The sequence below is a fragment of the Bos grunniens genome, chromosome 15, assembly GCF_055505025.1.
Source record: "Bos grunniens cultivar Pamir isolate PY7600 chromosome 15, Bosgru_T2T1.0, whole genome shotgun sequence".
NCBI lineage: Eukaryota > Metazoa > Chordata > Mammalia > Artiodactyla > Bovidae > Bos > Bos grunniens.
In genome coordinates this window covers 82,962,372-82,975,754 of record NC_141179.1, presented here as the reverse complement: position 1 = coordinate 82,975,754, position 13,383 = coordinate 82,962,372, and the positions used below count along the sequence as shown (strand labels likewise).

Sequence of the window (13,383 nt, the reverse complement as noted above, 5' to 3'; positions counted from 1 at the left end):
AACTCAATGAAACTAAGCCTTGCCAGTGCGGCAACCCAAGACGGGCTGGTCATAGTGGAGAGATTTGACAGAATGTGATCTGCTGGAGAGGGGAAAGGAAAACCACTTCAGTATTCTTGCCTTGAGAACCCCATGAACAGTATGAAAAGGCAAAATGATAGGATACTGAAAGAGAAACTCCCCAGGTCAGTAGGTGCCCAATATGCTACTGGAGACCAGTGGAGATATAACTCCAGAAAGAATGAAGGGATGGAGCCAAAGCAAAAACAATGCCCAGCTGTGGATGTGACTGGTGATAGAAGCAAGGTCCGATGCTGTAAAGAGCAATATTGCATAGGAACCTGGAATGTCAGGTCCATGAATCAAGGCAAATTGGAAGAGGTCAAACAAGAGATGGCAAGAGTGAGTGTTGACATTCTAGGAATCAGCGAACTGAAATGGACCGGAATGGGTGAATTTAACTCAGATGACCATTATATCTACTACTGCAGGCAGGAATCCCTCAGAAGAAATGGAGTAGCCATCATGGTCAACAAAAGAGTCCAAAATGCAGTACTTGGATGCAATCTCAAAAACGACAGAATGATCTCTGTTCATTTCCAAGGCAAACCATTCAATATCACAGTAATCCAAGTCTATGCTCCAACCAGTAACACTGAAGAAGCTGAAGTTGAACGGTTCTATGAAGACCTACAAGACCTTTTAGAACTAACACCCAAAAGAGATGTCCTTTTCATTATAGGGGACTGGAATGCAAAAGTAGGAAGTCAAGAAACACCTGGAGTAACAGACAAATTTGGCCTTGGAATACAGAATGAAGCAGGGCAAAGACTAATAGAGTTCTGCCAAGAAAATGCACTGGTCATAACAAACACCCTCTTCCAACAACACAAGAGAAGACTCTATACATGGACATCACCAGATCGTCAACACCAAAATCAGACTGATTATATTCTTTGCAGCCAAAGATGGAGAAGCTCTATACAGTCAGCAAAAACAAGACCAGGAGCTGACTGTGGCTCAGACCATGAACTCCTTATTGCCAAATTCAGACTTAAATTGAAGAAAGCAGGGAAAACCACTAGACCATTCAGGTATGACCTAAATCAAATCCCTTATGGTTATACAGTGGAAGTGAGAAATAGATTTAAGGGCCTAGATCTGATAGATAGAGTGCCTGATCAACTATGGAATGAGGTTCGTGACATTGTACAGGAGACAGGGATCAAGACAATCCCTGTGGAAAAGAAATGCAAAAAAGCAAAATGGCTGTCTGGGGAGGCCTTACAAATAGCTGTGAAAAGAAGAGAAGCGAAAAGCAAAGGAGAAAAGGAGAGATATAAGCATCTGAATGCAGAGTTCCAAAGAATAGCAAGAAGAGATAAGAAAGCCTTCTTCAGCGATCAATGCAAAGAAATAAAGGAAAACAACAGAATGGGAAAGACTAGGGATCGCTTCAAGAAAATCAGAGATACCAAAGGAACATTTCATGCAAAGATGGGCTCGATAAAGGACAGAAATGGTATGGACCTAAGAGAAGCAGAAGATATTAAGAAGAGATGGCAAGAATACACAGAAGAACTGTACAAAAAAGATCTCCACGACCCAGATAATCACAATGGTGTGATCACTCACCTAGAGCCAGACATCCTGGAATGTGAAGTCAAGTGGGCCTAGAACAAAGCTAGTGGAGGTGATGGAATTCCAGTGGAGCCATTCCAAATCCTGAAAGATGATGCTGTGAAAGTGCTGCACTCAATATGCCAGCAAATTTGGAAAACTCAGCAGTAGCCACAGGACTGGAAAAGGTCAGTTTTCATTCCAATCCCAAAGAAAGGCAATGCCAAAGAATGCTCAAACTATTGCACAATTGCACTCATCTTACACACTAGTAAAGTAATGCTCAAAATTTTCCAAGCCAGGCTTCAGCAATGTGTGAACCGTGAACTTCCTGATGTTCAAGCTGGTTTTAGAAAAGGCAGAGGAACCAGAGATCAAATTGCCAACATCCGCTGGATCATGGAAAAAGCAAGAGAGTTCCAAAAAAACATCTATTTCTGCTTTATTGACTATGCCAAAGCCTTTGACAGTGTGGATCACAATAAACTGTGGAAAATTCTGAAAGAGATGGGAATACCAGACCACCTGATCTGCTTCTTGAGAAATTTGTATGCAGGTCAGGAAGCAACAGTTAGAACTGGACATAGAACAACAGACTGGTTCCAAATAGGAAAAGGAGTTCTTCAAGCCTGTATATTGTCACCCTGTTTATTTAACTTATACACAGAGTACATCATGAGAAACGCTGGACTGGAAGAAACTCAAGCTGGAATCAAGATTGCCAGGAGAAATATCAATCACCTCAGATATGCAGATGACACCACCCTTATGGAAGAAAGTGAAGAGGAACTCAAAAGCCTCTTGATGAAAGTGAAAGAGGAGAGTGAACAAGTTGGCTTAAAGCTCAACATTCAGAAAACGAAGATCATGGCATCTGGTCCCATCACTTCATGGGAAATAGATGGGGAAACAGTGGAAACAGTGTCAGACTTTATTTTTCTGGGCTCCAAAATCACTGCAGATGGTGACTGCAGCCATGAAATTAAAAGACGCTTACTCCTTGGAAGGAAAGTTATGACCAAGCTAGATAACATATTCAAAAGCAGAGACATTACTTGGCCAACAAAGGTTCATCTAGTCAAGGCTATGGTTTTTCCTGTGGTCATGTATGGATGTGAGAGTTGGACTGTGAAGAAGGCTGAGCGCCGAAGAATTGATGCTTTTGAAGTGTGGTGTTGGAGAAGACTCTTGAGAGTCCCTTGGACTGCAAGGAGATCCAACCAGTCCATTCTGAAGGAGATCAGCCCTGGGATTTCTTTGGAAGGAATGATGCTAAAGCTGAAACTCCAGTACTTTGGCCACCTCATGCGAAGAGTTGACTCATTGGAAAAGACTCTGATGCTGGGAGAGATTGGGGGCAGGAGGAGAAGGGGACGACAGAGGATGAGATGGCTGGATGGCATCACTGACTCGATGGACGTGAGTCTGAGTGAACTCCGGGAGTTGGTGATGGACAGGGAGGCCTGTTGTGCTGCGATTCATGGGGTCGCAAAGAGTCGGACACGACTGAGCAACTGATCTGATCTGAACTATGGTCCTCGTTCTCTGCCTTTTATCCTCAGAACTTATTTGTCTTATAACTGGAAGTTTGTGCACTTTGACCAACATTTCCCCACTGCCCGTTCCTGGGCATCCCCAGCCTCTAGGAACCTCTGTTTCTGTGATCAAGTGTTTTAAAATCCACGCACGGAAGCCATCATGCCTTCCTCTGTCTGCCCATTTCACGTAGCACAATGCACACAGGGTCTACCCACGCATCACAAATGGCAGGATTTGCTTCTTTCTCCAGGCTGACTGATGTTCCACTGCCAGACATGCCACATGTTCCCTGTCCATTCATTCATTGTCTCCATGTCGTGGCTATTGGGAATAACATTGCGTTGAGCACGGAGCACACGTGTCTCTTCCCAGGTCCTGTTTTCATTTCCTTTGGATGCACACCCAGAATGGGATTCCCAATTCCTAGGACAGTTCTGTTTTAAATTTGGGGGGAGACCACCATACCATTTCTATAGTGGTTATACCAATTTACATTCCCACCAACAGTGCACGAGGGTTCCTTTTTCTCCAAACCACTGCCCCCCGCCCCAATGTTTGTTATCTCTTGTCTTTTTGATGATAACCGTTCTGCTGTGTATGTGGTCTTGATTTGCATTTACCTGCTAATTCGTGATATAGAGCACTTTTTCATGTATGTGCTGGCCATTTGTATATCTTCTTTGGAAAAATGTCTATTCAATTCCTCTGCCTATTTTAAGAGGATTATTTGGAACTGTTCTGAGAACTGTTCCCATTTTGACATTTCTTATAAGGCAAGACTTTGGGTGATGAATTTCTTCAGTTTTTATTTGTTAGTGAAAGTCTGTCTTGTCTCTGAAGAACAAATTTGACAGGTAAAGTAGTTTTGGTTGACAGTTTATTTCTTTCCACACTTTAAATATATTGCCCTATTTTCTTCTGGCTTGCAAGGTCTCTGAGACATCGACTGATAGCCGCCTTAAGGGATTTTCAACAATATTATTCTAATGTATCTAAGTGAGTTCCTCTTTAAGTTGTTTGGTGACCTATTAGTTTCTCAAACTTGTATATCCAAATTTCTTCAAAGAATTCGGAAGTTCTCAGTCATTATTTCTTTAAATAAACTTTCTTCCCTCTTTCCCTCTCTTCTACTTCTGGAAATTAATAAATTCACAAATTGGTTCTTTTGAGGTATCCTATAGATAAGGAGTTTCATGAAATTAATTTAGGTGTATTCAAGGCATATGGGCTTCCCTGGTGGCTCCGCTGGTAAAGAGTCCACCTGCAATGCAGGAGACCTGGGTTCAATCCCTGGGTTGGGAAGATCCCCTGGAGAAGGCAATGGCTACTCACTTCAGTAGTCTGGCCTGGAGAATTCCTTGGACTGTATAGTCCATGGGGTGGCAGAGTCAGATACGAGTGAATGACTTTCACTTCACTTTCATAGGTCACACAGGCTTTCCTCGCTGTCTTTTATTCTTTTTCTTTTTGCTCTTCTACTTAGATAATTTCACTTGGTCTAACTCTGAGCTCTGATTCTCTCCTCTGTTTGGTTTACATTGCTGTCGAAGCGCTCTACTGAATTCTTCTGTGTACTCCTACTATTCTTCACTTTCAAAAGTTTTCTTTGGTTCTTTTTTATGTTTTCCATCTCTGAACGTCTCATTTTGTTCTTGTATTGTTGTCCTGATGCTGTTAAATTATTTTTCTGTGTTCTCTTACAGCTCTCTGAGCATCTTTTGAAAAATTATTTTGAATTCTTTGTTAGGAAATTCCTGGGTATCATTGCTTTGGAGCTGGGGTTTGCTGTATTCTTTTGGTGGTTTCATATTTCCCTGATTTTTTCAGTTCAGTTGTTCAGTTGTGTCCAACTCTTTGTGACCCCATGGACTGCAGCACACCAGGCCTCCCTGTCCATCACCAACTCCTGGAGCTTGCTCAAATTCATGTCCATCAAGTCGGTGATGCCAATCGTCTCATGCTCTGCTGTCCACTTCTCCTCCCGCCTCCAATCTTTCCCAGCATCAGGGTCTTTTCCAAGGAGTCGGTTCTTCACATCGGGTTCTTTATGAGCCCTATATCCTTGCATAGGTGCCTGAACTTTTGAAGAAACAACCTTCCATACTTTATGGACTGACTTTGGTAAGGGAAAATTTTCTCATGGGTAGGAGCTTCCCTGGTGGCTCAGATAGTAAAGAATCTGCCTGCAATGCAGGAGACTCGAGTTCCATCCCCTGGAGAAGGGAATGGCTACCCAGTCCAGTATTCTTGCCTTGGAAATCTCATGGACAGAAGAGACTTGGCTGTAGTCCATGGAGTCACAAAGAGTCAGACATGACTGAGTGCCTTTCTGGGGCTCTCTAGCACGTGCTGTGGCCCCAGGTCTAGCGGTGCAGGGCACTGAGTGCAGGGGCTTGTGGTGGCACTGGTCTTCAGGGCTAGGGGGTGATGGCTTTTCCACTCAGGCTACTGGGATCCACACTGACAGCTGTGTGATCCTTGGTAAGCATTTCAGGGGGGCCAACAGTGGCTTCAAGGCTTTTGGGGTCCTCAATGATGCCTCCAAGTCCAGTGGCTATGGGCCAGGGCAGGCGTGGTAGTGGCTGCCATCGGTGGTGTGTTCAGACACAGCTGTGGGGGCCAGCGGCAGACTCTTGGGTAGTGGCTGGGCCGTTTGCAAACAGGCACATGATGGTGGGGGCCCTGGCAGGCAGCAGGGCCAGGACCAACTGCAGGCGCACTGGCAGCCGTGGGGGGCCTCACTGGCACTCAATACAGTGTCTACTGGGTCTTGCCAAGAAGGCACAGCAATTGGGGATGGGGGCATGCAGGCAGGCAGCTGGGGGGGGTCAGCTGCAGGTCAGTGCAGGGGTGCAGGCCCGATCCAGGCCCACAGACAGCTGTGGGGACCCTAGCTATGAATGGGCTCTCTCATGACTGCACAGTCTGTCTCTCACTGTGCGAATGGCAGTGGAGGCCAGTGACAGTCACCTGTTGAGTGGCACGCAAGTACACAGCTGGAGGGGCCAGCCCCCAACGTGTGCTGGGTGGTGGATGTCAGCTTGTATTCATGCAGCTGCAGAGCTGACTGTGGGTTCGGTGACCTGGTTCCGGTAGGAGCCGGTTGGGGAGGGTGGGAGGAGGGTCTAGGGTGGCTGACAGAGTATGTGAATACTGGTGGGGCAAAATTTGTTGATGTCTGCAGGTGGTCCGATGCTGACTGTTGAATTCTGCAGGGGCAAAAACTGCTGGCTTTTCCTGCAGAGCAGGTCAGGGTGAACTGTGCATCACCCCCATTACATGGCTGCTACTGGTGGCCCCTGCACTTCTTTCTCGTTTCTAACCACCTCTATTTATCTCAGTTTTGCCAGTCTGGGTGGGATGAAACTGGAGTGGGACCTTGGTGTGGTGCTCTAGAAGGCTGAAGAAGCTGCCCCTTCATCCTGTACTTCCTCTCTTGGTGAGAGAGAGCTCTTTCTAGCTGGGGAGTTCCCTCTTGGCACTGGGCAATGCTGGCTTGGTGAATGGGATGATGCAGGCGAAATGGGACTGTCTTTCTTCTCTTTGGGGGCAGCTAGTCTCAATTTTTTTTTTTTTTTAATTCTCCTGTGTTGCAGGACTCCAGGGCTCTCTCATAGCTTTTTCTATGTGTGTGGGTAGTAGGCAAAATTGACCTAATTATTGATCTAATTATTGATCTTTGTGAGGGACAGAGGCTGGGGTCTCCTATACGGACATTTTTGGTGGCGTTACTCTTAAAAATACAGTTTGATCAGAAGTAACCCTTGCTGAATTGGAAGTGCAGTTGTGTGTCATATTTTCCAGTTATAGGGGGGGAAAGCTTTCCGATTCTTCACTAGGTAAAGGAAGTTTCTCCTCTTATCTATTCCTTTATCCTCCTGTGTCCGTTTTAATAATTTCACTAGATACACTTAAATGAGTAAGTACTCTTGTTTGCCGATGGGATTTTTGTTGGTTTTACAACAGCATGATTTTTGTTTTTTGGCCATTCTGTGCAGCATGTGGGATCTTAGTTCCCCAACCAGGGATGGAACACATGCCCCCCAGTCCAACCCATGCCTCCTGCAGCGGAAGCATGGAGTCTTAACTGGACCACCAGAGAAGCCCTTGAGTATTTTTTAAAGAAAGCAAGTAGATTTCATCATCTTTTTCTTGGTTTCACAATGTATAGAAGAATCGTCTGACCTGTTGCCTGTCTCTGTTTCAATAAAAGCATGTTCATAGCCCACATAATCTAAACATCTTTGCCCTAAAGCGGGGTGTATTCTTTTGGCCAAATATTTCGCTTCTCAATTGTCATTTTACTGAGCTGGCAGAACTGGGTAAGTCGCAGTCCCAAGTCTGGCCATAGCTGCTGGCTTGGTTTCTGCTGTTTATTGACCACACTTATGGAGGTGGATTGGGCACACACAGAAGCCTCAGCGTTCTCAAGAGCAGCAGGAAACAGCAAGATTCAGCTCTCAGTCCCTTTGCAAGCTTCTTCATGTGTTTCGTGGAGGGGTGGAAAGTAATTTTAAATAGATTATTTTTGTTAGGTTTGAAAATTTAGAGCAATAACTGAGTTGGAAGTAGTTGTGTTCAAGACATTTTTAATTATTAATTGAATAAGGGAGTTCTTGACTTGATCTCATAATGTAAATAATCCTTCAATAAAATCAATACAACAAAAAATGCTAATATTTTAGTATTTTTAAAATATCATAATATAACGGAACACTGAGAACTAGTATGGCATTCACTAAGTAGATGCATTTTGGTGGATTCTACTTTCCTGACCCAAACAGGAGATGACAGATGACCTTGATCACTACACCAATACTTATCAAGTCTACTCCAAGGACCCTAAGAAATGTCAGGAATTCCTTGGCTCGCCAGAAGTCATCAACTGGAAGCAACATCTGCAGATTCAAAGTAAGGGGCCAGGATGTGGGCAGGCTGCTGGACTTTCCTGTGTCGGATATGTAGGGTCCCTTTACCTCTGGAGTGACACCCCTGTATCCTCCATAGCAGGCTTCTTGGGTGGTTCAGAAGGTAAAGAATCTGCCTGCAATGCAGGAGACCTGGGTTTGATCACTGCATCAGGAAGATCCCCTGGAGAAGGGAATGGCAACCCACTCCAGTGTTCTTCCTGGACAATTTCAGGGACAGAGGAGTCTGGTGGGCTACAGTCCATGGGGTTGCAAGAGTCTGACATGACTGAGTGACTAACACTCACACACTCCCTCTCACACACTCACGCACACACACGCCTTCTACATCTTTATTGCAATCCCAGACACTCCAGACTGGCGGGTGGCAAGTTAATAAGCAGGAGAACTTACCTCCAGGCTTGTCCTGGGAGACTGCAGGACGAGGGAATCCCCTCATCTGCCTGCAAAAATCTTAAAAACGTATATAGTGGCCTTATCTGGGTTTAATCATGTGCCCAATCCAGATATGTGAACACCACATTTCTATCTCAAGGCTGTGTCCTTGGAGCAGTTTCTGGAAGGCAAGTGGAACACCTGTTCCAAGGACAGTGGAGGGAGGGGGAAGCCTCCAGTTGCCTCCGGAGTCAAGGGCGACAGGTCTTCTTGATGACCTCCTCCAACAGTAGTGAATTAGAACTTAAAGACTGTTGTGTATGGGGTTTACACAGGAAATCGTGAGCAATAGAATTTCTTAATAGTTAAAAATTCACAGCTACCTGATTCAACTCATTGGAATTAAGACCTGATGCTGGGAAAGACTGAAGGCAAAGGGAGAAGACAGTGGCAGAGGATGAGATGGTTAGAAAGCACCACCAACTCAATGGACATGGATTTGATCAAACTCTGGGAGATAGTGGAGGACAGAGGAGCCTGGCGTGCTACAGTCCACAGGTCGTAAAGAGTCAGACACAACTTAGCAACTGAACAACAACAAAAATTCATGGTTTATTCCAGGATTGATGATATGGGAGCAGAGCTTCCGTTCTGCCTCACTTCCATGGTGTCAATATATCATACTTACAGAGGAGGAATTTAGTGACTACAAATATGTTTGGGAATTCCCTGGCTTTCAGTGGTTAGGACTTTGTGCTCTCACTGCCAGGGACCCAGGTTCGATCCCTGGTGAGGGAATTAAGATCCCACAAGCCTTACAATGTAGCCAAAAAAAAAAAAAAAATGTGTTCTCTGGAGTCAGATTAGCTGAAGTTGTGAGCTTGTTAGGCCTGTTAGTAGTTGTGTGGTCTAAGACAAGGAACAACAGCTCTGTGGATCAGCCTTCTGATGAGTAAAAATAGCAATTATTGTAGTCCCCCAAACATAGGGCTATTTAAAGATTAAGTGAGATCTTGAATAAGAAATGGCCCTATGCCTGGTTTTATCAGTAAGGTTTTGAAACCACCCCAAAGTAGTGACTGCAAAACACAATCGCTCATTAGCTCACATGTTGTGGGTCAGCAGTTTGTACGAGACTCAGCTGGGTGATTCTCCCACTGGTCTCTTCTGGGTTCACCCCATGTGACTGCAGTCAGCTGGGGGTTGTCCATGAACTGGCAGGACTAAGTTAGCCACAATCTGGAGGCTGGCTGTTAACGCTGGCTTCGTCCGTACTGGCTACTGGCTGTGCCAGTGAAGTGGCTTGGGTGATATACAGAAGTCACCCAAGGTTCTTAAGAGCAGAGAGAAAAGGCAAACTTCACACATAGTCACTTTTCAAGCTTCTTATTCAGTCGCCTTTGCCATTGCTCCATTGGCCCAAACAAGTTTCACAGCCAATCCCAGAAGTCAGGTCAGCAGAAAACAGTCCAGAAAGCGAAGAAGAAAAAACTGGGACCATTATAGCAACAACCTACAGCATAGAATTGTTAAATAAATTCAATAAATGCTGGTTATTATCTTCACCTCATCTCCTTTGATGAGCATACCTGTACTCTGATGTGTTCAGGAATTGTAGTGTTATCCCAGTTTTAATTTTTTTAATTGGAGTTTAGTTGCTTTATACTGCTGCGTCAGTTTCTGGGCCGTATGTATGCACACGTATCACCCCCTTTTTTTGGATTTCCTTTCTGTTTAGATCACCACAGAGCACCGAGTACTTTCCTGTGCTCTATGGTAGGCTCTCGTTAGTCATCTATTTTATACATAGTACTGCATATACGGCAACCCCAATCTCCCAGTTAATCCCATCCTCCACTTTGACCCTTTGGAGTTTGCATGTTTGTTCTCTATGTCTGTGTCCCTATTTCAACTTTGCAAATGAATTTCTTTTAAATGTGAGAGTGACTTACTATTATCCCATAGAGGTCTTTTCATGATGGAAACCCACAAACTTTAATCATTCGAAACCCACAAACCTTGCAGTCATCGGACAGCTTTTTCCTGACGTTTAAATGATCAATGATATGTCATATGATTCTGCATTTCCTCCATCTAGGTTCACAGTCCAGCCTGGATGACGTGATAAAAAATCTTGCAGCTACTAAATCAGGCAAGGTCAAGCAGACACAGTGCTTTCTCTATATGGCCTCTGAGTCCGGAAAGAAATTGGCTACTTCTCTGCTGGAGGCAAAAAATGTGTCAGGCGATGGTGGTAAACACAAACCCAGGTAAGTCTGACAGAGTCTGCTCTGGGGAATCCCTGACGGTCCAGCAGTTAGGACTCCGCACTTCCACTGCCTGCCGAGGTTTAGTCCCTCTGGTCTGAGAAGTAGCTAAGATCGCACCCACAAGCCACATGGCAGGATAAAACAAAACAGAACCAAAAACGTCATATCTGTTACCACTGAAGCAGCCAGCGCATTAGTCTCTTAAGACGGTCACAAGAAGACACGACGGACTGGGATGGATTCAAACAGCAGAAAGTTATCCTTCTGGTTGTGGAGGCCAGGATCCCAAGTCCAGGAGTTGGCAAACCTATGTTCCCTTCAAAGCCCCTAGGAGAGAATCCATCCTTGCTTCTTCTCCTGGTGGCTCTGGGCATTCCTTGACTCGTGACTTTGATACTGACCAGGGTGCTTGGCCTTCTCCAAGTGACAGACATTGATTAGAAGCCCGACAAGAAATTCAGGCAGAGCTTCACTGACGCCCTGCTGCAGCAGGTGGGGGTGAAAACCAGCAACGCTTTCCCTTGCTTGCTTGCTGAGGGTGGGGAGCTGGTTCCTTATATGGGGTGAGGGGAGCAGTGTGTCCAGGGTCAGATGGGCAGCTCGAGCTCAAACAACTCGACTCCTCAATGGTTTTCAGGGAAGGGGTTCTAAGGCAGTGTGAGCAGGAGGGCTGCAGAGAGCACGATTGCCTTGTGCGCAGTTCTCTGGTTGCCATCAGGTGAAGTTACAAGCAAAATCAACCTTCTGGTTTTGACCAGTCTGGGGTCTATGTTCTTGTGGTCAGAAGTGCTCATCTGGAGGGGGTCTGCTTCCTGTAAAGACGGCTTGGGAATGTGCATCAGGCCTTTATCTATATGTCACTTCCCTGATTCGGCTACGTGGCCAGGCTGTAGTCTAAACTGTTAACAGTTTCTAAGTCAACAGCTGTTCTGTTTCTGTGGCTGCACAGATCCTAATCATTAACTCTTTAAAAATTGTTTTTATTTTTAAAATTATGACAGTACGATGACACATTTACAGAGGACTTGGAAAGTACAGAACAAAGTTACCTATTGTGCCACTATATATTACAAGTAATTTTTTTAAGTAGATAAACTAAGATTTTTAGTTGGAGTTTCAACATCAAACTATTAAAAATTACTAAATGAATAGACACAAAATTAGAAGGATATAGTAGACCTGAAAATCACTATAAACCAATTCAACATAATTAAGATTTATACAATTTTCACACAGCAGCAGGGTACAAATTCCATTCAAGTTCCCACAGACTATAAACGAGGAGACAGTGGGACATATCCAGGGATATATAACAAGGTGAGAAAGTTTCATGGTCTAAAGGTATTGAAATCGTACAGAGTCTGTTCTCTTCTCACTGTGGAATCATGTTCAAAATCAATATCTAAAGAAGTTTGAAAATAACCCACATGTTTTCAAATGCAATGGGACATTTACTGAGAGAGATCTTTGACTTAGCCATTGAAAGCCTCAAAAAGGTTAAAAGACTGAAAAAACACAGAGGTTGATTGCAGAGAAGAAAGCATTTAAATAAGAAATTAATATTTAATATCAAGGATAATTTTAAAAACCCATGTAATTAGAAATTAAATGTCCACTTTTATATGATGAGTGTATCTAAGAAACCATGACAAGGAAAATTAGAAAATATTAGTAAAAGAATAAAAAGGGAATTTATCAAAGTTCATTGCATGCAGCTGAAGCTACTCAGTGCAACTAAACGCAATGTAGAATCTAGAATAAGGTATGAAAATAAATAATAGACACTAGCATAAAATTTTGTAAAATTTGAATAAAATCTATACTTTAATAATACTGTATTATATGTTAATCTCCTGTTGTTTTTTTACAACATAATACCTATTTATATTTTCAGAATTGAATTAGAAGTTTCAAGCCTCATTCAAATTTTTTAAATGTCACAAAATAATAAACTTTCTAGATTTTTAGCAATAATACTAGATGCCGGAATATATGAAACTATATCAAAATTTTGAGTGAATATAAATTAGAAATCTAACATTCTATTCATACCTAGTCAAACAAATAGAACCAAAAATGTCAAATATTTATCTCAGCAAAACTTCATGTTTTCTAAAATATATATATCATGCTTAATGGAGGCCTGGCGTGCTGCGATTCATGGGGTCGCAAAGAGTCGGACACGACTGAGCGACTGAACTGAACTGAACTGAACTGAATGTATATAGATGTATATGTAGTATAGGAAAGATTTTCTACTACACTTGGTAAACGCTAGAGAAAGAACAACAAAAAACAGAGATGGAGAAATTGGAAACCATAAGCTGAATGAAATGGGATCGGATCAGATCAGTCACTCAGTCGTGTCCGACTCCTTGCGACGCCATAAATCGCAGCACACCAGGCCTCCCTGTCCATCACCAACTCCTGGAGTTCATCAGACTCACGTCCATCAAGTCAGTGATGCCATCCAGCCATCTCATCCTCTGTCATCCCCTTCTCCTCCTGCCCCCAATCCCTCCCAGCATCAGAGTCTTTTCCAATGAGTCAACTCTTCGCATGAGGTGGCCAAAGTACTGGAGTTTCAGCTCTAGCATCATTCCTTCCAAAGAAATCCCAGGGCTGATCTCCTTCAGAATGGACTGGTTGGA

At 43.8% G+C, this 13,383-nt stretch overlaps 1 protein-coding gene across 9 annotated transcripts in view; it reads left to right on the top strand.

Moving 5' to 3' along the window:
• The window catches only part of LOC147358840 (glycine N-acyltransferase-like), a 43,957-nt gene that overhangs the window by 18,072 nt on the left and 12,502 nt on the right, over positions 1-13,383 (top strand). For 7 of the 9 annotated variants that reach the window (XM_086338770.1, XM_086338771.1, XM_086338773.1 and 4 more), the window contains 2 exons: positions 7,944-8,070; positions 10,561-10,732. In XM_086338770.1, the coding sequence (XP_086194896.1) occupies positions 7,944-8,070; positions 10,561-10,732 (299 nt within the window). The remainder of the gene's footprint in view (positions 1-7,943; positions 8,071-10,560; positions 10,733-13,383) is intronic. The other 2 variants (XM_086338778.1, XM_086338776.1) reach the window with 1 other exon arrangement.